We start from the raw sequence: 27937 nt of genomic DNA, 5'->3' as shown, positions 1-27937 counted from the left end.
AGGCCTTCCCACTCAAAGACCTCTCCATCACGGTTGACAACTCCACAGTGTGGAGTGCAAAGAGTGTGCCAGAGTGCAAAGAACCTTGGCTTGACCCTGGACAGCACTCGGTTGTTCTCTGCAAACATCAAAGTAGTGCCTCGCTCCTGCAGGTTCATGCTCTACAGCATCCGTAGAGTATGACCCTACCTCACACAGGAAGTGGTACAGGTCCTAATCCAGGGACTTGTCATCTTGTCTGGACTACTGAAACTCACTTTTGTCATGTTACCCCGCTCCTCCGCACACTCCACTGGCTTCCAGTTGAAGGTGCATCCACTACAAGAGCATGATGCTTACCTACAGAACAGCGAGAGGAACTTCCCCTCTCTACCTTTAGGCTATGCTCAAACCCTACACCCCAATCCGAGCACACATTCTGCCACCCAGGTCTCTTGGCCCTCCCAAGAGACCTGGGGGGGCACCATAGGAGGGCATTTTCCTCTCAGCCAAATCGAAGTTCGTCTCTGTCCTGGCACCCCAATGGTGGAACCAGCTTCCCCCTGAAGCTAGGACAGCAGAGTCCCTGCTCATCTTCCGGAAACCTCAAACCCTATCTTCAAAGTGTCTTAAATAATCCTCCTCTTCAACTCGACTAACCCCCCAAAAAAAACTGAACCTGCACTTTCTATGTTTGTGATATTTTCCCACCTAGCTATCTTAGGAGGAATGCACAAACTAAGTCGCTCTGAATAAGAGTGTCGGATAAATGATAAACGTATAGCCATAGAGGTCAAACTAAATGGCAAGCAATGAGGTCACTCAGTAGGAAAAGCATGCCTACAACCCATACCTCAATCTTCAGCTCTTGGCATTTTGGGTTGTGGATGAGGAAAGGGAAGGCCTCCTCCCATACAGGCTCGTTGGTCTTATACCTCGTCTGGTTGGGGAAAAAGGTCCATGTTAGAAGCAGTGAAAACGACCAGGAATATGCTATTCACATGGCATTGCAGTGTTGTTTATATAATTATACAAATCTATGGGAACTATAGAGTAGGAAACATGGCCTGTTGGCTTACCTTGCTGTCGTACGTTTTGTGCCCGACTGTGAAATGGACAAAAGGATTCGGGATGCTGCCCACTTTTTTACCAGACTGAAACGGAAAGAACAGGTGTAAAAACACACAACCTCTTAAACTGTGAGATGTTAACTTCATCGGTATTATTTTAAAATCGCCCTATCCTTGTCTAATCAGATTTAATATACACACATAGAAATATTGGTTAACTTAAATTATGGAGCATCCCAAATTTAGAATGGTTGTATTAGAAAATTGTTCTATTTTTCTGAAATAAAGATTATGTTAATATTTTTTTTAAAGTGGCCTGATGTAAGGCCCCATATTCATCCCTCATTGGCGAAATATAGAAGCTTTCAAACTGGAGATCAGGAAGTAGAGTAGTTACATAATTGTCTATAGAAAACCCCGTAACAGCAGGAAATATAGTTGAAATTGGAAGCGAGGAAACACTTATATAAAAGGTAGATGTTCTTGGTGTGTTAATTATCTCATACAACACAGTTGTTACGTACATCATCAGAATATTAGAATACGGTGCATGGAAGGCAGTTTAAGTGCAAACTGTTTGGGGTTTGTTCATTAATAACACAAAACAAGGAACCCAAAACAGCACGCAAGGCATTTTGAATGCTCCTGTAGGAATATATGGGTGGGAAACAACTTGTAAGCAATATTACTCACTGGGATATAAACAATCAATACAGTCTATGCTAGTCTAATCAACTGAATTGCTTTCCACTTTTACAAATTGCTTATTACTTCATAATAATCAACCGATTGGCACTCAGGAAACGGATCAATACAAATCCATGTCCTAACAGATAACACACCCAGCCAAACAACATGGTACTGTATTTGGTTCCACTACTAAAGTGTTATTCTCTGGTCACAGGGCCAACTGCAGTGTGTGTCTAGGCCCTGTTACAATAGCTTAAGAATGCATCTGTAAGTGAGTGGACAGATGAAAACATAGCTTCGACACCGTGGCTTTCACCAGTCTTACTGTGCTACGGGAATGGTGCTTTCTAAGATGCTCAAACAGGGCCTCTAGTCCTCCTCACTGTCTGTCTGGCTCTGCATGCATTGTTGTTACATTACCTAGAGGGCCTTACTGACTGAGTCCTTCTTCAAACTGTCATGGTTGAATTCTAAAGGATTGCACCCCCCCAGGCATGAGAGAATGAACAACACTAGGTTAGTTATTAGGAGAGGGCATGCAAGAGGAGGTTAAAATCATGGAACGGAGCAACGATGAAAACCACGCCAAAACAATGATAACAGGTAGAGACAAGACAAACATGATGATCACGAGGTGAATGAATCACGAAGAGTATTGACAGTGACATGGCCAGGAGAATCATTATGGGAGATAAAGAGGAGCATACAATACGGAGGAAACAGAAGGACTATTCCAACACTGACGAAGCAGTCCAGTGGCAGGAGGGAGATGGTCTGGATATGGGGATATTTATGGTGTTTTGTATGTACACTGAACCAAAATATAAATACAACATATAAAGTGCTAGTGACGCGTTTCATGAGCTGCCAAACAAATATGGTGCACCAAATTGTTACACCCCTATGTTGAGCATTTCTCCTTCTCTAAAATAATCCATCCACCTAAACAGGTGTGGCATATCAAGCGCCTTGTGCTGGGGACAATAAAAAGGCCAATCTAAAATGTGCAGTTTTGTCACACAACACAATGCCACAGATGTCTCAGGTTTTGAGGGCACGTGAAATTGACCTGCTGACTGCAGGAATGTCCAGCAGAGCTGTTGCAAGATCATTTGACGCTCATTTCTCTACCATAAAACCGGCCTCACAACAGCAGACCACGTGAAACCATCCCAATCCAGGAGCTTCATATCAGGCTTCTTCACTTGCGGAATCGTCTTGAGACCAGCCACCCAAACATCTGATGAAACTGTCAGAAACCGTTTCAGGGAAGCTCATCTACGTCCTCACCAGGGTCTTGAGCGGTTTGCTTGAGCGGTTTATTGTCAATGTTGTGACAGGAGTTTGGAGGCGGGGTTATGGTATGGGCAGGAGTTTGGAGGCGGGGTTATGGTATGGGCAGGAGTTTGGAGGCGGGGTTATGGTATGGGCAGGAGTTGAGGCGGGGTTATGGTATGGGCAGGAGTTTGGAGGCGGGGTTATGGTATGGACAGGCATAAGCCATGGACAACGGACACAATTGCGTCGATGGCAAATTGAATGCACAGAGATACTGTGATAAGACCCTGAGGCCCATTGTCGTGCCATTCATCCACTGCCATAACCTCATGTTTCAGCATGATAATGCACAGCCCTATATCGCACACAATTCCTGGAGGCTGAAAATGTCCCAGTTCTTCAATGGCCTGCATACTCACCATGTCACTCATTGAGCAAGTTTGGGATGCTCTGGATCGACGTCTACAACAGTGTGTTCCAGTTTCTGTCAATATCCAGCAACTTCGCAAAAGGCTTTGAAGAGGAGTGGGACAACATCCCACCGGCCATAATCAACAGCTTGATCAACATTATGCGAAGGAGATGTGTCGCGCTGCATGAGGCAAATAGTGGTCACACCAGATACTGACTGGTTTTCTGATCCACAACCCGTATCTGCATTCCCAGGTCATGTGAAATCCATAGATTAGGGCCTCATTTATTTATTTCAATTGATGGATTTCCTTTATATGAACTGTAACGCATGTTGCGTTTATTTTTGTTTAGTGTACATCTATGTCATTCCAGATACTGTATTATCTCGATGGGTAAATGGAATAGAGTCAATCTCTTGATGAATACTTTTATACAACACAGATATAATTTCTAGCAACAAATTAATCTACAGTACAAATGAAATGTTTATCCAGAGTGAAGCATTACATTCAGTACTTTGCATAATATCCTTGCATTCTGTATAATATTACCTATTAATTCTGTGTTGTTGTTACAAATTACATTCTTGTTGTTGACTACATAGTTAGCATCAATGGTGGCTGGTGAGGTGAGGACGGCTCATAGTTAAGTGTTCGCTAACATTCCATTTATTCCATTCCATCCATTACAATGAGATCATCCTCCGATTTAAAGTGGTACCAGCCACCACTGGTCTTGACAAGTCATGTCAATGATGACAGGCTGAGTCTAAAGGATTTTAGACTAAGAACTGTGGTTTTATTTGATTTGGGAGGTGTGCGTTTAGAGGATATTGGAGTCGGGAGATGCTCTGAGATCAATTATGTCTGGACAGGGTGAGAGTCCCATGTAAACTGTGGAGACGATCAAATGCTGCCCTCTAGTGAGAGTGTTTGTTGCCGAGGCAACAACTCACCAACGGGCTAGGAATGGCTGGGTGAGCGGGATGGAGGGAAAGCAATCCACAGAGAGGTCTGGCTAACAAGCCCCTTTCTTTTGTTTAGATATCTTATACAAGGCATGCCCATAATCATGACTGACAGCATTACTGTGTTGGAATCGGCTAAACTTTGAACATTGAGATATTAAATAAATGATAGAGACGAAGCGTTAAATAGAAAAGAGTCTGTAAAAAGCCAGCAGGCTTTGGAATGTGTTTGATGGAGGAGAGGAGAGCGATGTGTTGATATAGGGAAAACAGAGGGATATCTGTGGATTAGGTGAAGGAGGGGTGAGGTCAGTTCCCCTTAAGGGAGTAATCAGGGTTAGTATCTGGTTACCTTCTTTCTCTTGGGCATAAACTAATGATTGGAGAGACGGAGTGTTTTAAGTGGGATGTATATAAACCGTGAAGTCTGAAGTCTTTAGCTGTCTGTTTTCAGCTGAACAGAACCTTTGGGAAGAATAAACTTAGTTAAAGCTTCTCTAGTGTCCGTGCGTTATTTACTCTGAAAAATGAGAACCTAACAACTGTCAAAATATACTTTTTTAATAAGAACTTCATTCATGCATAAATCAGTCATATGACAATCAACATGCTCATTGGCCACAAGTAGTTACTGTGTTTCAATCGTCAGTACCAAAAAAATCCCACTGTGGCAAAATAAAACTAGGATGCAATATGCCAGAGGACTCACATATAAAGGTCCTATAGAGAGAGGCAGTATTCTCACTAAAGACTAGGCCCGAAGCTCTCTGCTCTTTCAAAGTAGCCAGAACCCAAGTTCCCCTTGAACACACTCTTCAGAGGAGGGGGGAAACAGAGAGAAGAAAGCAAAGAGAAGGAGACTAAAAAGAGACGTGTGAAGCAGGGTTTGCCTATGCGATGCATTTATGCAAATAGAGCCAAAACTAATGATGTTATTTCACAGGTGTAATAGAAAGACAACTTGAGGTACAATAATGTATCACTTTGGCAGACTATTAGTGTGAGTGACCAGACTGAGGGAAGAGAGGTAGAGGATATTAACATGATCATGAGAGGGGAAGGGAAGGAGATCAAGCAGGAGAGCAGTCAGAGGAAGAGGAGGCAGAAGCTGGGGTGAACTGGGTGGTTCATACCGTCTCATGACTGGTAGACTGGCACAATAAAGTATTATGTTTTGTGGCCAGCAGAAAACTTGACATGGCCATCTCATAACTAACAGGTCAAATATGTTGTGCGGAGATACAGTAAGGCAATGTAGTGTGTTTCCCCATCCGAGTTCTAATTATAACGGTCCCATAACCGCGTGATGTTTTTCTCTACTACACATTAGCCCAAGCAGAACGGCTCATCAATCTTAAGCATGCAGTAGCTCTTGTGCTTTTTCCTATTCTTCTAGTGACTTTACCACAGGTGGTGTGACTTACAGGGAGGCTCCTTGCCGAGTCCAGGAAGACCACCAGCAGGGCAGACGACAGGTCAGCATTAGCCTGTCCTTTATCAACCTTGTTGCTGGTCAGCACCTGGGAGAGAGCGGGAGAGGACACAGACAGAGTAAATAGTCAGCACAGTAGTTACTGTAGTGTGAGACAGCTTGATGTACTCCCCCTAGACAGAACACTAGTCCAATATACTGTATTAAGAGCAATCTGTTCTGTTGGTCAAACATAGAATGATGTGTCTCATAGAACGATGTGTCTCATCAGCACTGACATAATGGACTGGAGAAACACAGGTTGTGTCCCAAATGGTACACGATTCCCTATTTGGTGCACTACTTTTGACTAAAACCCTATAGGCCCTGGTCTGAAGTAATTCACTATATAGGGAACAGGGTACCATTTGGCGTTACAGGGATCTATGAGTGGACATAATAATGTCTGGAACGGAGCAAATGGAAGGCACCAAACACGTGGAAACCATGCGTTTGATGGATTTGATGCCATTCCACCAATACCACTCCAGCTATTAACACGAGCCCGTTCTCCCCAATTAAGGTGCCACCAACCTGGATGGATGGAACTACAGAGCTCAATAAGAATAAGAACTACAGAGCTCAAACAGGGTGAGCAGTCCCTCGTGGATTCCCTGATCTATCCCTCTAATCTACATGTTTCATCTACTCTCTCTCCAGTGGATGGAGGAATATGTAGACCTGTTCATGTTAAGTGTCTTATAGCTGAAGGCCTGAAAACTCATTAACATACAGACTGATCTACCTGTGTCCCAAATGGCACCCTACTCCCTATGGGTCCTGGTCAGAAGTATTGCACTATATGGGGTGCTAAGTAGATAAAAGGCGGTACCTGATCAAGATTTTCACGAGTGGGAAGCAGAGACAGCCACTCCAGTTTTAAGTGCAGCTTTCCGGTATCCCCTTCCTCCAAGACAAACCACTGGAACGGAACAGAAGGAATTCAGTGTGCTGGATGATCACATATATTTAAAATTGAGTGTTTCTATTGAGAAAGGAGTCAAAACAAAATACACATTGCCTCATCAACTTTCTGTTCCTTCTGAAGTTCAGCGATATCTATTAATAACCTGCAAGGCAAATATACACATGCTGTGAGTTCATTGGAGAGAGTGGCTGATACATGATAGCTTTATGTGCTACAGCAGAAATCATGCATGACGTTCAAGTGATTTAGATGGCTCAGGAAGGATCCTAAAGGATTAGGATGTATCACTTACCTTCCTAAGAAATCATCCTGGTCAGTGTCCTCATCAAACAGCTCTATCTCCAGGTTCTGTGGTCCTGAGTTTTCATACACCATAGCCTGAAGGTCACATTCACATGGTCAAAGACCAAATAAATCTTTCCCAACATAACAATTATCTTAAGAAATCTTCCTGAACCACTTTGTGGATGTTTAAAAATGTTCTCTCTACCTCATAGACTTCGTGCCACTTGGGATTGACGGTCTTCTTGATCACCTTGCTCCGAAACAGCTGGTTGCCGATGTGAAGGACCCCGTACGGGTCTGACTTGCCCTTTATTATCCCTCCCAGGAACACATCCTTAGCCAACAGGTCCTGGGCCTCTAGGAAGTGAATCCTCAGGACGCCCTGGGAGGAGAGCGAGATCAACATCACTGAGTTCATACATATCTCATAGTGATTTAAGATATTACATTAACAACATTAGAATTCAATAATTCCATAAGGGATGGATTGCATTTCAACATAGCAAAACAACAGTGGGAAATTTGTCGATTCGTTAATCAGGTTTGGCTTCATACAGTGGAATGTGTGTCTTGCTTTCAGACTCAGTGTAGTGTGTGTGATTAGTGGGAATCGTCCGTCCGTCCCTCCCTACCTTAGGTATTGGGAAGCGAAGCTGAGAGAGCTGAGCCTCTCCCACCAGAGGAATGGTAATGCGGTTAGGCAGGACCAGGTAGCTGTAGATGATGTCCTGGATCAGGTTATCACACAGGCCACTAACGGGGGATAAAGAGACAGGCTATAACACACACAGGACAGGAGACACAGATAGAAAAAAAATCATCTAGTTAGGCTCATTATACCTCCATCCCGTTTCAACCAAAAAGCAATCTATTCCCTATATAGTGCACTACTCAGTGTCTTGTAGCCCTGTAGCCCTGACACTTAACAGTGATCTGGTGACTTTCGAGACTGATAGCCAAGCAGAAGAGGCTACACAGCAGTGTACAGGCCATCACAGGGATCATCACAGTTCTGTCAGCAGATTGGGGGGTGTTGGATGGTTTATGGGGTTCAGGCAAATACAATTCAATTCTGGTCTTCCATTGGCAGGTGGAGAGTAGGGGGAGGGGTCACTATGTCAGTGTCCCAACTGGCACCCTATTCCCTATAGTGCACTACTTTTGACCAGAGCCCTGTGGGGCTGGATCAAAATTAGTGCGCTATATAGGATAAAGGGTGCCATTTGGGATTCAGTCGATGTGTGACAGCAGAAGCCAAGGGCACTGTCACTCTGAACTCTAGAGAGCAGCCCAACCACAAGTTAAACAAGGCCTACATGTATTTCAACCAGAGCCAAGATGAAGCTTATTATAAAGGATGAATCCAAACCAGACTCAATGTTCAGTTTCTCTAATGCCCACTAGATGGCAGCATTGTAGTGAATGGAGAATTCCCTCAGTTGGGTGTTAGTCCCTCAGAGCTGGGTTGAATTGTTCAGCAGAGCCTCCCCCATCCCTTCCTCAAAACTCCTCTTAGGTTACAATATTCTGTTACGTCTATAAAAGGTTGTTTTTGGTGAGAACGTGTGTATCGGAAATATGTGGAGGCCAGCCTTCACATCTGAGTTTATCTGCAGAAGGAATTCATTCATTGCTGGTGTTCAGCTGCTATACTTTTTCAACAAAGCTAATTAGTAACAAATGTAAGTGACTATGCATTTTGCGCTCAGTCCTTTCTCGTCCGTTTGTAGGAAAAGCTCAGCAAAACTATAATTGAACTTTTTAGACGCCGAGCGTGTGTGTGTTGAGGGAGTGGGAGCAACAACTTCCATTCCCAGAAAGCAAAACACACACTACACAAAACACACACTACACAAAACACACACTACACAAACACTCAGGTGACCGGAGGTACCTGCTGTTTTAGAAGGAGATGCAAATCCCACCAGAGGAAACCTGAGCCCTGTACACAGAACCCCCTCTCTCTGTCTGTACACACCATACACACACACCCACACGAAAAGCTCGGAGTAAGGCAGGGTTGGGCAGGTTTCAGGTTCAACACCCACACACTGGTGTTTCCTTCAAACCTGTAAAACGAGGAAGGCTACATTTCACAGGGCGGAGTCTCTCAAACCCACAATGTCTCATACCAAAACAAAAATGACACACCAGACACCATACTCATTTGTTTAGTTGTGGATCTTGATCAGGGCACATTATCTACCAAACCACCACAGCCATGCAGGCCTATACATGTCTCTTCATTGAATGAAGTATATTCAAATGGCCCCATTCAAATTTCTGGATGGCCCACTGCACTACAATCCTGTATGTGTGGCGTGTTGGTCACTTCTAACAGTATGTTCCAGGGAGAATGACCTGGACAACTGTATTGACGTTTCCCACTGGTCTTTGTTTTTATTTGACCCCAATTTTTTTTGGCACAAGTGAGCATTGGGGCGGCAGGTAGCCTAGTGGTTAGAGCGTTGGGCCAGTAACCGAAAGGTTGCAAGATCGAATCCCCGAGCTGACAAGGTAAAAATATGTTGTTCTGCCCCTGAACAAGGAAGTTAACCCACTGTTCCTAGGCCACCATTGAAAATAAGAATTTGTTCTTAACTGACTTGCCTAGTTAAATAAAGGTTACAAAAATATATATATATATCACTTGCAGATAAGTTTTATAGGTAGCCATTTACACCTGTACCCGTATGTGTACTGGTTGAAAATGGCATTGACACGCGCCTAAATTGAAACGCAGTGGCTGTACAGTAACATTCTATGAATGATGTCAGCGTTCAGGGTCTGCGCTTCACAGTGCTGTATGGGTTTTGACTGACAGCTGTTCTGAACCGTTCTGAACTTGAGCACCACACGGGTCAAGAAGTTGCCCCATCCCTCCTGCTAATGGGGCAACTTTTGCCAAATTGTCCAAGTGAGGGAAATGCTGTAAATTAAAAAGGAATCAATGTATTTTGAAAGATGGCAATTGTAATAAATACAGCTTTGACGTCATACAAGCAAGCCAAACACACGTGAATTAAAATGTGCATTTCACATTTCCATATCATAAAACTCATAGTACAGTATTAATGTTTCTGATCACTATGTTTGATGTACAGTTACAAGATGACATGGCGTCAAACCCTGGGTTGTTCTGAACAGAATGAGCCCGTTTGTCTATTGTGAAGAGAATTCACCGCGGCACACCTGAATGCACTCATTTATAACTTAGCTAGTCATGTTGGCAATAGAACAAGCTTTCAAATGATGCCCACCTGACCCATATTGCAATTTATAAAATGGGCCAGTTTTGGATTGCAGCTACCAAAATTTCCAGGATTTTTTTTATCATGTTACTGAATGTATCCAGAGTATTTTCTGATTTCGTTATCAACAAATGCGGCAAAAAGTACAGTAAACGTAAAATGCACATAAAATCAACATTGGATTCAGTCTTGTGTCAGGTGAACTGTTGTGACCTCAACGTTGGTCTAATCATTTTCCCATAATCTCCAAACTGTTCCTTTTCAATTGTTACCATGCTTACGCTGTTCATATTTCTACTGTTGGAAACATTTCCATTTAGCCCTGTCCAGACAGGTCAATCCCCACGATTGTAACGGGTTAAAACACCCCCAAATGAGAACGCTATTGAACAGAACTAGAGTTGTGAAATGTTGAAACAAGCTAGCTCTGGGGTATAGTAGTGGATGTACAGTACACTCCCCTCCATATGTATTTGGACAGGGAAGCTAAAATTGTATACAGTATTTGGCTCTACAGTCGTGAATGACACAAATGACAAAGAATGACACAAATATTAATTTTCACAAAGTTTGCTGCTTCAGTGTCTTTAGATATTTTTGTCAGATGTTACTTTGGAATACTGAAGTATAATTACAAGCATTTCATAAGTGTCAAAGGCTTTTATTGACAATTCAATTAAGTTGATGCAAAGAGTCAATATTTGCATTGTTGACCCTTCTTTTTCAAGACCTCTGCAATCTGCCCTGGCATTCTGTCAATTAACTTCTGGGCCACATCCTGACTAATGGCAGCCCATTCTTGCATAATCAATTCTTGGAGTTTGTCAGAATTTGTGGGTTTTTGTTTGCCCACCTGCCTCTTGAGGATTGACCACAAGTTCTCAATGGGATTAAGGTCTGGGGAGTTTCCTGGCCATGACGGCACGTGTTTCCTTGCAGGTAACCGTGGTTGACAGAGGAAGAACAATGATTCCAAGCACCACCCTCCTTTTGAAGCTTCTAGTCTGTTGTTCAAACTCAATCAGCATGACAGAGTGATCTTCAGCCTTGTCCTCGTCAACACTCACACCTGTGTTAACGAGAGAATAACTGACATCATGTCAGCTGGTCCTTTTGTGGCAGGGCTGAAATGCAGTGGAAATGTTTTTGAGGGATTCAGGTCATTTGCATGGCAAAGAGGGACTTTGCAATTAATTTCAATTCATCTGATCACTCTTCATAACATGATGGAGTATATGCAAATTGCCATCATACAAACTGAGGCAGCAGACTTTGTGAAAATTAATATTTGTGTCATTCTCAAAACTTTTGGCCACGACTGTATACTCCAGCATTTTAGATTTGAGATAGAATGTTTCATTTTAGGTGACAGTACAGGTTTCATTTTAGGGTAATGAGTATGTTCATACATATTGGTTTTACCGTTTAGAAATTAAAGCACTTTATGCATGCATCTAGTCCCATCATTTAAAAAAGTCACAAGTATTTGGACAAAAGTTTAGTATTTGGTCCCATATCCCTTGCACACAATTAAACATGTTAGCTTCACTGTCCAAATACATTTGTAAGGGAGTTTATGTGATAGCTACTTTTCCTCTAGTAGCACACCATTCACCACATGGCTGCCTTGCTTAGAGCTGCTAATGCATGACCTCATGGCGCTGTGACCTCACAGTGGCGTACGACTACTTCTAACACAGCAACAGGGGCTACATACATCCCAAATGGTACCCTATTCTCTATGGGTCCTGGTCAAAAGTAGTGCTCTACTGTATATAGGGAATAGGGTGTCATTTGGAACACACCCAGAGAGAGCCATGATGACCATTCCCCCTCCACATCTCCCACAGATTTCAGCTCGGTCTGAAAGAGTGGATCAGCCTGTGTTAGCCATTTATACCTACCATGGTTTATTACCACACACACACTTCCTAAAAATGGTGAGAGAGTGTTGACATTCATACCTCACCAGCACCACCATCACTCCCTCCCTCCCTCCCGGCCCTAAAAGCTGCCACCTGGCCCTCTCTCCACAACAATTAGGCCTTCATGTTCATGTTTCCTTCTGTCTGTTTGTCTTGCCTTGTTTGTGTCCCAAATGCTACCCTATTCCAGGCCCCGGTTAAAAGTAGTGCAATATATAAGGATATAGGCTGTCATTTGAGACGCAACCCTGGTTTTTGTCACAGGAGGGACAGAGCTGTTTTCATGCCTGTCACAGGAGCCAGCCCAGTGCTGAATCAAAACAGCCTATTAAGCCAAATCAGCTTTTAGCCTTTCACTGGCACAATGAACTACATGATATAGATAGATAGATACCTTCCCCTCCTTCTCTACCTCCTCTCTTCATCCCTGGTAAGTGGTGCACACATTAAAAATGGTTGCCTCTAATATATTAGCCTATTTGGACTGATAAGCTGTGTATCATACCCTTTCACTTATTCCACATTCTGATTTTTTTTTTTTACCCATCTACACACAATACCCTATAATGACAAAGTGGAAACATGTTCTTAGAATTTTGTGAAAGTTTATTGAAAATGAAATACAGAAATCTAATTTACATTAAGTATTCACACCCCTGAGTCAATACATGTTAGAATCACCTTTGGCAGCGAATACAGCAGTGAGACTTTCTAAGTAAGTCTATGAGGCTGTGTGTCTAGACTTGAAAGTTCATGCAGCTTTTGTATTCTGATGGAGTTCTGATCATGGAATTCCGAACACGTCCTGCATCTACATTTACATCCGTGTCCACATTGTGTCCATTCCCACACTATATTAAAATGCCAGTATGCATTCCAAAAAACGGTGGAATAGGTCAAATATGATAACACAACTAAAAATTGTTTTTCTAAATATTAGCTAGCTGGCTAGCATTTATGAGGCCAGCAAACAGGTCCCCACATACTAGGAATGTACTTACTCCAACGTTAGAAGGAAAAGGTGTCTCTCGGTCCCAAAACACATGTTTTCTGGAGACTTGTGGGAGGAGTGCTGATGACGTCACCCACAGTACGCGCGTTCGGTAGCCTGATTGTGTCCAAACTGAGGAGAAATCTGCACACAATGCATCCCCGACCACCTCCTGAAGTGGTCAGCCAGATCTGAACACAATCAGACCACAAATCGTCTTTTCAATACGATCTTTGTATTCTGATAGCAGAAGTCACATGTATGTGTCAGGTGTAGACACAACCTTAGAGCTTTGCACACCTGGATTGTACAATATTTGTACAAAACTGTAACTAGGCTACTCAGGAACATTCAATGTCATCTTGGTAAGCAACTCCAGTGTATAAAAAACAACAACTTGTGTAACCTTTATTTAACTAGGCAAGTCAGTTAAGAACAAATTCATATTTACAATGATGGCCTACCCCGGGCAAACCCGGACGACGCTGGGCCAATAGTGCGCCGACCTAAGGGACTTCCAATCACAGCCGGATGTGATACAACCTGGATTCAAACCAGGGGCGGTAGTGATGCCTCTTGCACAAAGATGCAGTGCCTTAGGTCACTGCGCCACAAACCAGGTTTCCCTCTAGAATTTAGCCTGTACTTAGCTCTATTCTGTTTCTTTTCATCCTAAAAAAAACGATATAGTCCTTGGTGATGACAAGCATATCCAAAACATGATGTGGCAGGTAGCCTGGCGCTTAGAGCATTGGGACAGTAACCGAAAGGTTGCTTGTTTGAATCCTTGTGGCAGTAAGATGGGAAAATATGCCGTTCTATCCTTGAGCAAGGCAGTTAAACCCTCCCAACAACTGCTCTCCGGGCATCGAGGACGTGGACGTTGATTGAGGCAGCACCCCACACCTCTCCGATTCAGAGGGGTTGGTTAAATGCGGAAGACTAATTTTGTGCAACTGAGTAGATATGAACTTTCTTTTACCATGCTTAAAAATATGAAGAGTGGTACTCAGTGATGTGTTGGCCGCAAACATAACTGTATTCTGGACATAAAGTTCATTTCTTTGCCACATTTTTGCAGTTTTAGTGCCTTGTTGCAAACAGGATGTATGTTTTGGAATAGTTTTATTCTCTTTATGCTTCCTTCTTTTCACTCTGTCATTTAGGTTAGTAGTGTGGAGTAACTACAATGTGTCATGACGTTGGCCTCTGTGTATAGCAAGCCCCATCCCCCTCTCCCTGCCTCCCTCCCTCTTGCCTCCTTCAACTAGGTTGCTGTGGTCAGAGAGACGTCGTAAATTCCTGAGGATCTCATCATGGACACACAGTATAGAGAGAGTAGATTTTCATGGAGAACAAAGGAATTCCTTCCACCTCACAGAACTTGAGGTACGAACAAATTTCATGTTCCGGAGAAAGTAAAAAAGATCGATGAAGAATCCAGCTACGAACTGGTCCATTTGTCTCAACTTGGGGAAGCTCATGGGAGACTGTGTGGCCACATTACCATAACGCTGTTTATATAATAGCCTCAGATATGAGGTTTACATCTAATTGTTGTATAAGATGAATGATTGAGTATGATACTGTTTGTATAATTGTGTAAAATGATTTTGGACTGTTTAATGAAGAAAAATACAATTCCCTTTGATTTGAACTAAATCAGAGGACCGCCCCTGAGCCCAGTTAGGGTCAGACATCCTGGGACAGGATTTTCTTTTTTTTTTTTTTTCTTTTTTTTTCGGGTTTTCGATCAGCAGACCAAGCTTACCTCAATTACGAGATGGCTAAAGGTTGCAGATCATGTTTTTCTCCATTAGGAGGACAAAGGTTGTAGACCATTGCTGAATCTTTTAACCATACCATGTGGTTAAACTCGTAGACTATCAATACCGACAGAATAAGAACAAGTCTTTGATATTAATTACTAGTCTGCAGCTAGGAATTCAGTATCATTGAACGCGAAGAACGACAACCGCCGAAACATACATTCTATAAAGAAACGAATGAATGACACTCTGAACTATCCCCTCTAACCACAACCAATAGAGGGAGAGAGATGGACAATTCTACAAAAGAAACAAACTTTTCACCAGCGATCAAGACGACACACTGAGCGTAAATATATATATTGATTGCAATTGTTCCCGAATGAGTGAGCGTTCATGTGTAAAGGATTAGCATTTCAATTGTTATAATTATCACTCTGTAGTGACTTAGTCGCCCCCCACTTGCCCTTTTGTCTAACAAGCCGCCATGCCAGTTTAGCCCACTAGGGCACATTCTCCTATCATTTCATGTAACCATATTTACTGTTTGTTTATGCATTTCTGTGAATTAATTAGTTAGTAATAAATACATTATTTAAGACAATTGATGTATGGATGACTCATAGTGAAGACTGGGTTCATTTGGAATGAGACTAACGTGAGGTTAAGTAAATCATTCATTAATTCGAAGACTAATTGGTCAGATACAATATTTGAAAAGTTATTTTAGGAAATGATAACTTTGTAATCTGACTATTTTTCCTTGGTGCCCCAACTTCCTAGTTAATTACATTTACATGTTTAATCAGTCTAATCGCGTAACACTAATTACAGAGAATCTTTGATAAAAAAACAGTTAATGATAGTAAAGACACGACAGTTGTTGATCCATCCTCAGTTTTCTCCGATAACAGCCATTAAACTCTAACTGTTTAATGTCACCATTGGCCTCATGGTGAAATCCCTGAGCGGTTTCCTTACTCTTTGGCAACTGAGTTAGGAAGGATGCCTGTATCTTTGTACTGACTGGGTGTATTGATACATCATCCAAAGTGTAATTAATAACTTCACCGTGCTCAAAGGGATATTCAATGTCATCTTTTTTTCTTCTTTTTTTAAAAAAAAAACCTAATCTACAAATAGGTGCCCTTCTTTGCGATGCATTGGAAAAACCTCCCTGGTCTTTGTAGTTTAATCTGTGTTTGAAATTCACTGCTCGACTGAGGGAACTTAGATAATTGTATGTGTGGGGTACAGATATGAGGTAGTCATTCAAAAATCACGTATGCAACTTATGCGACTTGTTAGGCACATTTTTACTCCTGGTACGTATGTAGGCATGCCATAACAAAAGAGTTGAATACTTATTGACTCAAGACATTTCAGATTTTCATTTTTAATTAAATTTGTAAAAATGTCTAAATACATGATTCCACTTTGACATGATGGGGTATTGTGTGTAGGCCAGTGACACAACATTTTAAATTCAGGCTGTAACAACAAACTGTGGAATAAGTCAAGGTGTGAATACTTTCTGAAGGCACTGTACGTAGCGCAATACTTGTAGAGGTTGCCATTTGGGATGCGGGCCAAGAATACAATTAATATGTCCTGTAACTGTAGTCCATGCCCTCTGAATAGACCAATACCAAGACTTGATTTCCCTAAAAACACTTATATTGTAGGTCAGGCCAGTTCCACACCACAACAGTAATAAGAAGCAGGATTTGCAGTCGTGCAGTTGTCACTTACTTCAAGCCTGGAATGTCCAGAATATTTGTGAGGCCTGTCCAGTTTATGTCCAGAAACTAAAAGGAAAAAGAAAACATGCCTTTGAGTAACAGAGAAAAAAAAACTAAGCAGAACTCCGAGGAACTCTAGGAAATCTATAGGGCGTGATGAGCCCAAACAGAGTGGAACTACTACTGAGTGCACCACAAACACAGTCATTTCATTTAAACTAATCTCATTTTAGGAAGTCAAGCAAAAAACAGCTCCTTGTCTTCTAAGCTTATGGAGAGCATTCTCACTAGGAGGGCATCAGCCTGCTCCATTGCACTGGTAAACAATAAGACTAGCCATTTCTGTACACTAATGCAGAGAGGACATGCATATTGTGGGGTAGGCTTTAGCTTTGTGTGTTTCCTGCCAACCCTAGTTAACTAAGCACTGAATAGTAAGGCTACTGAAGTGCAAACAGCTTAATGTTTTAATCAAGTGTTCTCATCTAGCTAATACTCTCATTCAGCTTTTCATTGTAATAAAATGAGTAGAAAATGACAGACACAATTAGTATAATATCAATAGTTCAAGTTGTTTTCTAAGAGTTTAACTAAGCATAAACACTTGCAAATAAAATATAAGAAAATAATTACCAATTGGAATTTAAGATTGATGAGAGTTGTGTTTTAATAAGAAGTCTATAGAGAGAGTTGACAAACAGTGAATCTATCTCAGCGACTCAGATATTATCATCAGAAGAGGAATTTCCAATGGCTAAAAAGCAGCAAATTGGAAGCTGCTCAACAGCTAATAAAAGCTTGTCTATGAGGAGTACAGTTTCCTAGTAAAACACAACAGCGCACTCATTCACAGCAGCATAAAAAAACTAGCCAAAAGACATTCATTTGAACTGGTTCTAACTGACATTTCCAGAGCAAGGCAATAATTGATACTTTATAATGGAAGATATTATCCACTTTCATCATGTCATATCTTTGAAGACAGCTACAAATGACTGCTACAGTATCTGGTAAATGGTTATTACTTTGACCTGAACAGTGAACACGGACATTAACTTTAAAAGCGGTATCTAGAGCGGAAAGCAATTTTCTTGAGGAAAATGAGCACTGTCGAGAAGATTGAAACACCGTATAGGGAGACAGATTGAATGCTTACAAGATTCTCACTACAGGGCAAACTATACCGTATCTACAGTAACTGTACGTTCTGTACTGGTTTCATGGAAGAGAGGACTGTAGGCTGTACAGTATGTGGTATGTCAAATGGCACCCCAGCCTGGTCTCAGAGAGCCAAACGTATTATATTTGACAAAAATCCGTCCCGAATCTCATCATGGACAACTTTAGCATTTCAGCTAAGTAGCACCTACTATATTTTTTAGCTACTTTTTAACTACTTAGCATGTTAGCTAACCCTTCCCCAAACCCTAACCTTAACCCTTCAACCTTACTCCTAACCCTAACCCCTAACCTAACGCAGCATAGGCGTAGGATACTGTACAAGGATATTGTACAACCGCTATTACAAATAGTAGGCCAAACGAAAAGTAACATAATGTGTTTTGCTATGAGACTGGATTGGGCACCCTATTCCCCATGCAGTACTTTGCATTACTTTTAACCAGGGCTTTTGACCAGGGAATAAAGTGCCATTTGGGACGCATCCTTAGTGTGGATTGGATTCCAAACAAATACTTTAACGCCAGCTCGAAGTTTTCAGGACAATGCCAGAATGTGTGCAGCAACGGTGCACTGTAGCTTCACAATAGTGCACGACTGCAAAACGACTTAGAACAACGCCAAACATTTAGTAGGCTCAGGAATGAACGTAGGCCTAGACTGTGTTCCAGGGTCGTAGATGAAGGAATCAAACTTTCTGAGAATGCTGTGTTGTGACAGTCTCTAGGGGAACACAGCCTTGTGACCTGGCTAGCTATGTTACTGGGTTAGTCTGACCAGTATGGTGAAAGAGCCATGGGTGCATATCAAATTCCACCCTTTCCTATATAGTGCATTACTTTTGTGCACTACGTGGGTAATAGGGTGCCATTTGGGATGCAAGCCATGTCTTTCTCTGTTCCAGTACCCAAGCCAGAAGTTCTGCCCACTGAATCATAGAACACTGTCTGTGTGCCACTCCCCAAAAGCAACAGAGAATGCTCTATGTCGACTCCTCTCAGTGCTGCAGGCACAAGCTTTGACAGGATTCTGACCACGACACAGCAGCATTCTTTCCCATAACGAACAGCTCTAATGACCTAAAGGCCTACAAGGTAAACAACATGCTGTGCTCTTGTGTGATGATGACAGTGTTCCTTCATTTTTCTTATTCAACTATTAGGAACTTCTGAATTCTGGCAACAGAATGACTTACATTCCTCACCTAATCCAATTCTCACCTGGATTTTAATGTATTGTCAAGCAAGGAGTGACACGTGATGCCTTACCCAAAATGCATAACAGAATACAGGACACAAGAAGGAACGGCTGACAGTGATCAGGTGATGATGACGCTTTCAACACTTGTCTAAGGCCTGGGCTGGGCGTTATGATGATTTTCCTGTCTCTCCTGATGTTGACACAGATATGTTTCACAGCCTGCTCCCATGTTCTGACTGCAGTGGGGATACAAAGAAGACATAGCTGCATCCCAAATGAAACCCTGTTCCCCAATCCCTACATAGTACACTACTTATGATCAGAGTCCTATGGGCCCTGGTCAAAAGTAGTGCACTACATAGGGAATAGAGTGCCATTTTGGAAGGAACCATAAAGACCAGCGACTGGTTGACTGGCAGGCAGGCTGCAGAGCAGTCCGAACCGCTGTCTGGCTTTTATCTGGCGAGGCAGGACGGCGGGCGGCATGCACCCACTTAGCCTTCACAAAGTGGATTTAACTTATTCAGGAAAACCGCCCTAATGTTGGAAACAAACATCATTATGTTCTAATCTAGAGTGATATTTATTTATTTCCCAAGCAATAGCACACAATATTTGATATTACAGTTTGTCTGCTTCGTGTTTTCAGTTTTGCCTTGAAAAAAAGTGGAGCTGCTATCGTCATAGCCCTGCTAACTAAGCCATGACTCTAAACAGCAACCTACCAGTAAAATGCATTGATTATATCCAAGGTTCATTTAATTAAACAACAATCAGCGCTGTTTATAGATGAAGAGCACATGACAAGGGTCTTAATGTAATGACGTTGGGTTAAACAAATGCCCTCTGTTAGTCAGTGGAAAGAAAAGGTGGTTTCCTCTTTGGTTATGACCGCATGGCAGGAGAATGCTGCAGCATCAAACAGTCCTGGGGAGGCCTTTTATCCTGGCTGGCTGCACTGCTCTACATTCAAACACACAGTGGCTCCACTACGCAGCCTCAGCAGCGCCACTCACATTTCCACCTCCCTCGGGCACAGGTTATCAGCCAGGCCTGAAGGGTGTCAGATACCTCATTGACGGTAGCTTTGAGACCAAACAACACAACTTAAGGGATAGATAGACTGTCTGTCAGGGTAGAGGGGCAGGAGGATTATGAAGGACCAGTGCTTTACAGGTAATGCCGTCTTCAAGGCGGCGGTAAATCCAATGGAAATGATAGACTGGTTAGAGGGGTAGACCTTTCACTCATTATTTTAAAAGTCTCTATGACTGCACTACAGGTCAGAGGTGAACGTGTATAGGCACCATGGGCTCTATAGCAGTCTAGCCTGGTCCCAGATCTGTCAAGACAGAAGAGACAGATGTGGGACCAGGCTAAAAAGAGTCCAGTTCAAGAGAAATAGCAGAGCTCCAGAGGTTAAAATAAGGCTTAGACAGACGGCTGTTTGTCGCTCTTAAGGACTTCACTACAGCCCAGTCTTCATCCCAGGACTTAGACCAATGCCTCGGACCAGATTAGGGAGAAAATAGCACTGGCAGATACTGTACTGGGGATCTGTGTCAGCCCTCTGGCCAATCTCTGTGTTCTGTGTTTGTAGGGCTAACGGCAGCTCCTCGTCTCTGCTGCAATGTCTCTACTAACTCTATTGTTTTAACGCTGTGTCATTGCATCACAACTGATACTAAAAGTGGTTAGGATTACGTTTTACAATGAGCGTAGTTCTAGACAGGCTAGGGAAGTACATGTGGCATGCTATTGTAATCAGGACTGGACTGTAAAGGTTGGTTCTGTGTGACGATTATCGAGTTTAACTGGCGAGAAATGATTCATCTCAGCTGCCCTGGAACGATCTGCTCACAGCACCGGTCCAACACTAACTGATTTTAGTTGCTTTAAGGGTTAATATGTCTTCGGCCAAGAGGGGAGGGTTGTTGTATGAGATGCTATAGATTGGATGTCCAGCTGATTTACCATAGACCTTTAATGAGTAATAACAGGCGATAAGCAGCATAGTTCGTCGTAGAGGTAAATCAATATGAGGAGTAAGCAGAAATCCTACCCAATGTGAGAGACGCCGCCTCGACTGCATAACAGCACAGAGGAGACTCCAAATAAAGCTCATTTGCTCTCCCCACCCCGACACCGAGGCGATAAGACCCATATCTTACGGATAAACACAGCAATGCTAATTCAGTCCCATAACGTCACACCACTAAAATTAGAACATGTATCGACCACAGAGACAAATGGCGAGTGGCTACTGGTAATCAACGTCACCTGAAACTGAGTCTGGTGAAAATAAGGCCAGAGTATTATTGACTAGCTAGGAAATATATCCAAGCTATTGTACCTATTATCACTTCAGTTGTGATGACTGAAGAAAATACATCCAAAAGGAAGTAGTTACAGTGCCCTTCTTGTCCTTTTGATGGCATGTCTCATTCTCCTCAGGGATCCCCTATCAAACCCTCAATCTATAGCAGATGCTGACACACATGAAGACAGTAGTCAAGGAGCAGGGGATGGACTAAGACTGCGTCCCAAATGGCACCCTATTCCCTACATAGTGCACTACTTTGACCAGAGCCCATCAAAAGTTGTGCACCATATAGGGAATTGGTATTCATTTGGGATGCAGACCAATTATAATTAGACTTGGGCTTTCTGAAACTGGAGCTCAACAAAATGTCCTTCACATCCAGTTGTCTGCAGACCACTCCGTCCTCAGAGGTTTAAAACCACTACAAGAGTTGTAGAATTAGTCAAAATGGCTGCCAGTACTTACAGGCTTCTTCAGGAAAAAGACAGCTAGGGCTCCGATCAATGGCATGTCTCCGAGCAAGGGCTCCATGACGACCCTCAAGACACCTTGAAGCTGCAGAAAACAGGCCAAATCAGTGGCTTTTCAGAAGCAGAGCATGGGGTATCAGTCTTACAACATATGTAACAGTGGTATGATAAGCAATTCTTATTATCCACAGCTTCACTATCACTGTCTGTATAGGTAATGGGCCTTGTTGACATCTTTTCAAGGAAAAGTGGAACATTAGTCCATCTAAATATTTTAAATGGGTCCAGAGCTGAAATGGGATTACTTTATCCAAAGTCATCCATTAACATGCAATGGTATTCCTTTATATTTAAAAAGAATTTGGGGTTTCAGGTGTCTCCGTTCACAAATGAAGGTGGTGATTGAGCCTCAAAACAGTCTGAAATCTGGACTGATACCTAAACAGTCTATCAGAGTGGACGCATGAGTCTTTAATCTAGCCATAGACAACGAGTTTGCAATCTTTACTGTAGGCTACTCTGAATATAACTGTCTCTCTCTGATCTCGGAACAGCAAATATGCTGGTGGTTTGCAAGGGCAACCTCTGCCAATATTGTATAATCACCTTTCATCCTTATCTATATGTGTCAACATATTGTGTGGAGAGGAAAACTGCAGTTTACATAATGCATAGCCAAATATGGCAGTGGCTAATGGTTAGTCTAATGCACCAGACAGATCCTCTCCAAACTCCGGTCTGGTATATCAACTCTTCAATAGCGGGAGAAAGTCACATTTCAGAATAGTATGTAGTGTATTCATGTGTATGATATTAAAATCATGACTACCTGTATACTTTTTATACCAGCTCTGCAGTAGTATTTCTTGATGTCAACATCAATCTCTGTATTTCCAATAAAGCTGAAAAGATAAACAAAACCAATGTGTTATGATGCACAATTACATCAAATCAGAAACCTCTTCAAATTGAACCACAGTGCATGTGACTATACCTAATCTCCAGGTCCATGATAATCTGTCGTTTGTCCACATTCTCAGTGTACACTTTGACCCCGTTCACCCTTAGTGGCTGCAGAGAGAAAGAGCGAGAGAGAGCGAGAGAGAGCAAGAGAGAGCAAGAGAGAGCAAGAGAGAGCAAGAGAGAGAGCAAGAGAGAGCAAGAGAGAGAAAGAGAGAGAGAGAAGAGAGAGAGAAAGAGAGAGAGAGAGAGAAAGAGAGATGATGGGATGACAAAGCAGGACCCACTGGTTGACAAGTGCCTCTGTGTGCTCAAACAAGGGAAAACCTAAGTGCGCTGGTCCAACCACACGTCAAGGTTAACAAATATGAAAACAAATATGAAAATGTACATGCAGGAAACATAACTGGACATTGTTGATATATTGCTAATGACTGTAAACACCTATTAACTATATTACACAGACCAAACACCTATATAACAGGATATAGAACGCTTTCCATACGGCTTGACATAACAGTGGGAACCTAACCAACAGTAACATTGACCCCAGAACTCATTACAAACATACATGTATCTAAATGCCTCAGTCTCACCTTGTCCCCCATGTCGATCTTGGTGAAGCAGAAGGAGCTGAGGTGAGCGTTAGCCCCCTTCACAGCCGGCTCGATGGTCTCTCTGAACAGCTTGTCAACAAACTGACAGATGTACGGCCACATCTGTTTCACTGTCTGGGGAGGGAGGCAACGAGGAAGACTCAGGGTTAGACGGGTCATATTCTCAAAGCTCAATGTCTGTCCGACACACCACACAGGTAACGGCCCTGTTCTCTGTATGGTTTTATTTAATAGGACTAAATATTAAACTGTTCAATTGAAGATAAATACTTTAATCCTCAAAAGGAAAATTAGGAGCATTACTGCATCAGAGCTAACAGGTAGGAAATGGCCTCATAATTGCCTACCATTATCTCAACTGCCGCATTTTCTTTGTTTGGGTGTGGCCCTGCTACAGTTTATTGGCTCGTCTTTGTTTTAGTGATGTTCCTTACCACATTTTGAGTCTACCATAAAAACCTCAGCTTCTAACACTGTTGAATAACCAATAGAGGTCAAGAAAACAAAATTTTGCTCTTTTTATTATCTAATGCATCTTAGAAACATGGACTAAATCCCTAGACGTCTGTTTGTCACAGTAACACCTCCCTCTCCAGTGAGTTCTGGAAGTGAGAAGGGTCTCCAAGGAGGCTGGTACTGGAGCTGGGTTTGCAGAGCTCCAGATACGGGACGATTTATATCAGGCTGCTGCCTGCCAGCCTCCCAGCCCGCCCGTCCCCCCAGCCTGCCTGCCTGCCCGCCCCCCAGCCCTGCCTGCCTAGTCCCAGCCCTGCCTCCCAGTCCCTAGCCTGCCTGTCCCTCCCAGCCCCCCGCCTCCCTGCCTGCCTGTCCGCTCCCCCCAGCCCGCCCGCCTCCCAGCCCCCTGCCTGCCTGTCCGCTCCCCAGCCCCCCGCCCGCCTGCCTGCCCCTCCCCCCAGCCCCTGCCCTGCCTGCCTGCCCGCTCCCCAGCCCGCCCGCCTCCCAGCCCTGCCTGCCTGCCTGTCCGCTCCCCAGCCCGCCCGCCTCCCAGCCCTGCCTGCATGTCCGCTCCCCAGCCCACCCGCCTCCCAGCCCTGCCTGCCTGCTCCCCAGCCCGCCCCCTCCCAGCCCTGCCTGCCCGCCTGCCCGCTCCCCGCCCCCTCCCAGCCTGCCTGCCTGTCCGCTCCCCAGCCTTGCCTGCCTGTCCGCTCCCGAGCCCGTCCGCCTCCCAGCCCTGCCTGCCTGTCCGCTCCCCAGCCCGCCCGCACGCCCACCCTGCCTGCCCGCTCCCCAGCCTTGCCTGCCTGTCCGCTCCCGAGCCCGTCCGCCTCCCAGCCCACCTGCTCCCCAACCCGCTCGCCTGCCAGCCCTGCCTGCCCGCTCGCTTCCCAGCCCTAAGTGCTCGCCAGCCTCCCCGCCTCTCAGCCAGCTTCCCCGCCTCTCAGCCAGCTTCCCCGCCTCTCAGCCAGCTTCCCCGCCTCTCAGCCAGCTTCCCCGCCTCTCAGCCAGCTTCCCCGCCTCTCAGCCCGCTTCCCCGCCTCTCAGCCCGCTTCCCCGCCCCGCCTCTCAGCCCAGCCCGCCCCCGCCTCTCAGCCCTGCCCCACCTCCCAGCCCACGCCTGCCTGCAGGGGAATTACTGCAGCAGGGGAAGTGCTGCAGCAGGGGAAGTGCTGCAGCAGGGGAAGTGCTGCAGCAGGGGAAGTGCTGCAGCAGGGGAAGTTGGTATCAGACCTGGGTTCAAATATTATTTTAAATACTTTATCATCCGTTCTTGATTGAGCTTGCCTGGGTTGAAAGACCAATAGGATAGTCCCAAAACTGCAAAACCCACCCATCTGTTAGGCAGGCTAGAGCAAACACTCAAAGTATTTGAAAGATCTCCAATAGAATTTGAATCCAGGTCTGGTCAGTATACTGTAGGACACTGCAGTGAAGATGTTCAGTACCTTGTTGAGCCATTCCACCCTCTCCACGTCTGGATAATGAACCTGGAATGAAAGAGAATAACATTGATCAGTTCATATTCCTGTCTGATCAGAGATACAGTTGGGTAGATGCAACATGTCATGTCTCATTTGTAGTTAGTAAAAAACGTGTGTGAAATGATTACAGACTTTCAGTAAACCAATAGACAGTGACCCAACTGACACGTTTAACAGGATACTGTAGTGTCTGTTGTATGATGCTGGTATTCTACTAATACACTAACACATACACACAGCACATCCCTTTTGTTAAGTAGTGTTTTATGCAGCTATCCAGGCCAAGCTCTATAGTCATCTCCCTGTACACTCCCTATATCTGTTCAAGACAAACCAGACACTGTTACAGTACACAGAACACTCCAAACAATGAGGACTCCCTTGCATCTGCAGTTCTATCAACAGTCCACACCCACAGAACCGATACAAAACAGCAATCCCACTTCTTCTCCAGAACAATCCCTCAACATTAAATCCTCTTATTATAGAGCTTTGATATCTGTGGCTGTCTAGGAATGATGAGGAAGGAGAAGATGAAAATGATGACGACGGTGTGGTTTAAAAGCACCAAATGTAAAGCTTAGAGAGGAAGGAAGTGCTGATTCTGTGCATTCAGAGGCAATGCTGCAGTATTGCTGTCTAAGGCTGACAGCGTGAGAACAGCAGCACCAAGCCACTTTGAGATTGCTGAGGCAGGGAGTCGAATATGACAGACATGCAGTTGCACAGACAGAGCTTCTGCAGGCCGGCAGCATCCCAAATGGCACCCTATTCACTACATAGCGCACCGCTTTTAAAGTAGTGCACTATATAGGGAATCGGGTGCCACTTGGAACAGCCTCATACACAAGCTTGACTGTTCAGAGAGCAATCCTGGGCTCATATTGAGACATATTGAGAGAGTAACTCAATTCTATAGGCACTGAGCAGGGTAATTGGGATGTACTCAAATACAGATTAGATCAGTTCAATGATGAAAGGAACTATGTCAAAGTAGTGGTGGAGTGTTAAAGTAGTATTGCTCTATCAATGAAGTAAAGAAACTGGACAAGTATGGTTTGAATGGGTGTAGGGTGAAGATGGCTGTAAACACTGATCCTGGGTAAGTTACATGGAAAACGCCACCTGGTGAAGGTTGGGATTGGGGGAGGAGAAGCTGATCCTAGATCTTTACTACATAGGGGAAACCTCACCCCGGAGCAGTTCCAATGCATAGGGATGCTATTTGACTGTAATACCACGAACTCAATCCCAAATAGCCAGGCATGAGTCTGCATTATATTGTACAATCAGATTTGATTTCCTTGTCACAACCGAAGACAACTGATTCATTTCCCAGATAAAGTTCCCCCTTCAATGACACATTATCAGGATGTTGCTCTTCTTTTTAGGGTCTGTAGTAGACAAACAAGAGTTTGACTAGCAGCATATTTCAGCCTTCCTTGAGAGTGAGAGATCCCACGCAGTGGAAAATAAAAGCAAAAGTTTGTTGTAATTCCTCACAGGAGAAGTAATTTCCTGGTTTGACTGAACTTGTCAGTCTGGTGGACAGTCTGGTTTCCAACCAACAGACTCAGAGTGCCCATTGAAGGGGAACTCTTGTTTTTGGTGCCACGGAAAACAGAGGATCATGAATAAAATTGTTTAACAATAAAATAAAACATGGGTTATTTAGAAAGCTCCTTCAAGCCTGTATGGCTTGTCTGTATGGCGATAGGCTTATAGTTCATGGTGTTATGGCGTATCTTAGTACAGTATGTAAATATAAACCAATGTAGAGGGCCTATCTCATGTGAGGTGGAGCATTGTGGTCATCTCACCTTATGACAGCTCATGGGAGAGTCGTGAGGGAATACGCCCCAAATGGCACCCTAATCCCTATATAGTTTTAATGTCACATGCATAGTGAAAGGCCTTTCTTGCAAGCTCTAAAGCCAGCAATGCAGTAATCAATATCAATGTAGTACTAACAATAACAAGATAGGACAAAAACAAGATGAACATGATCAAGTAAGCAAGCATACTATATACAGGGTCAGTTCCAGTACCATATTTACTATATGTAGGGATACTGGAGTGATAGAGGTAGATATAGTAAATCACCAAATGTATGTAGACACGACTTCAAATTAGTGGATTTGGCTATTTCAGCCACACCCGTTTCTGACAGCCTTACTGAAGAGCTCAGTGACTTTCAATGTTGCAACATCATAGGATGCCACCTTTCCAACAAGTCAGTTCGTCAAATTTATGCCCTGCTTAAGCTGCCCTAATCAACTGTAAGTGCGTTATTGTGAAGTGGAAATGTCTAGGAGAAATAACGGTTCAGCCCCGAAGTGGCAGACGAGACAAGCACACAGAACGGGGCCGCCGTGTGCTGACGCACGTAGCTCGTAGAAATCGTCTGTTCTCGGTTGCAACACTCACTACCAAGTTCCAAACTGCCTCTGGAAGTAATGTCAGCACAAGTGCCAGATTGTTATTTTTC

The 27937-nt window shown here is 43.6% G+C and overlaps 1 protein-coding gene across 3 annotated transcripts in view; it reads right to left on the bottom strand.

The window, feature by feature from the left end:
* LOC115114362 (extended synaptotagmin-2-like) overlaps positions 1–27937 on the bottom strand; it is a 52330-nt gene that overhangs the window by 12169 nt on the left and 12224 nt on the right. For all 3 annotated transcript variants that reach the window (XM_029642536.2, XM_029642537.2, XM_029642538.2), the window contains 14 exons: positions 25414–25455; positions 23489–23623; positions 22927–23003; positions 22762–22834; positions 21928–22017; positions 16771–16826; positions 7715–7835; positions 7288–7464; positions 7090–7175; positions 6891–6939; positions 6702–6791; positions 5823–5918; positions 1059–1133; positions 833–919 (listed from right to left, as the gene is read on the bottom strand). In XM_029642536.2, coding sequence (XP_029498396.1) covers positions 833–919; positions 1059–1133; positions 5823–5918; positions 6702–6791; positions 6891–6939; positions 7090–7175; positions 7288–7464; positions 7715–7835; positions 16771–16826; positions 21928–22017; positions 22762–22834; positions 22927–23003; positions 23489–23623; positions 25414–25455 — 1254 coding nt within the window. The remainder of the gene's footprint in view (positions 1–832; positions 920–1058; positions 1134–5822; positions 5919–6701; positions 6792–6890; positions 6940–7089; positions 7176–7287; positions 7465–7714; positions 7836–16770; positions 16827–21927; positions 22018–22761; positions 22835–22926; positions 23004–23488; positions 23624–25413; positions 25456–27937) is intronic.

This window comes from Oncorhynchus nerka, linkage group LG9b (genome assembly GCF_034236695.1).
Source record: "Oncorhynchus nerka isolate Pitt River linkage group LG9b, Oner_Uvic_2.0, whole genome shotgun sequence".
NCBI classification, from domain to species: Eukaryota; Metazoa; Chordata; class Actinopteri; order Salmoniformes; family Salmonidae; genus Oncorhynchus; species Oncorhynchus nerka.
The sequence above is the reverse complement of the archived record's forward strand: the minus strand, read 5'-3'. Positions and strand labels throughout refer to the sequence as shown.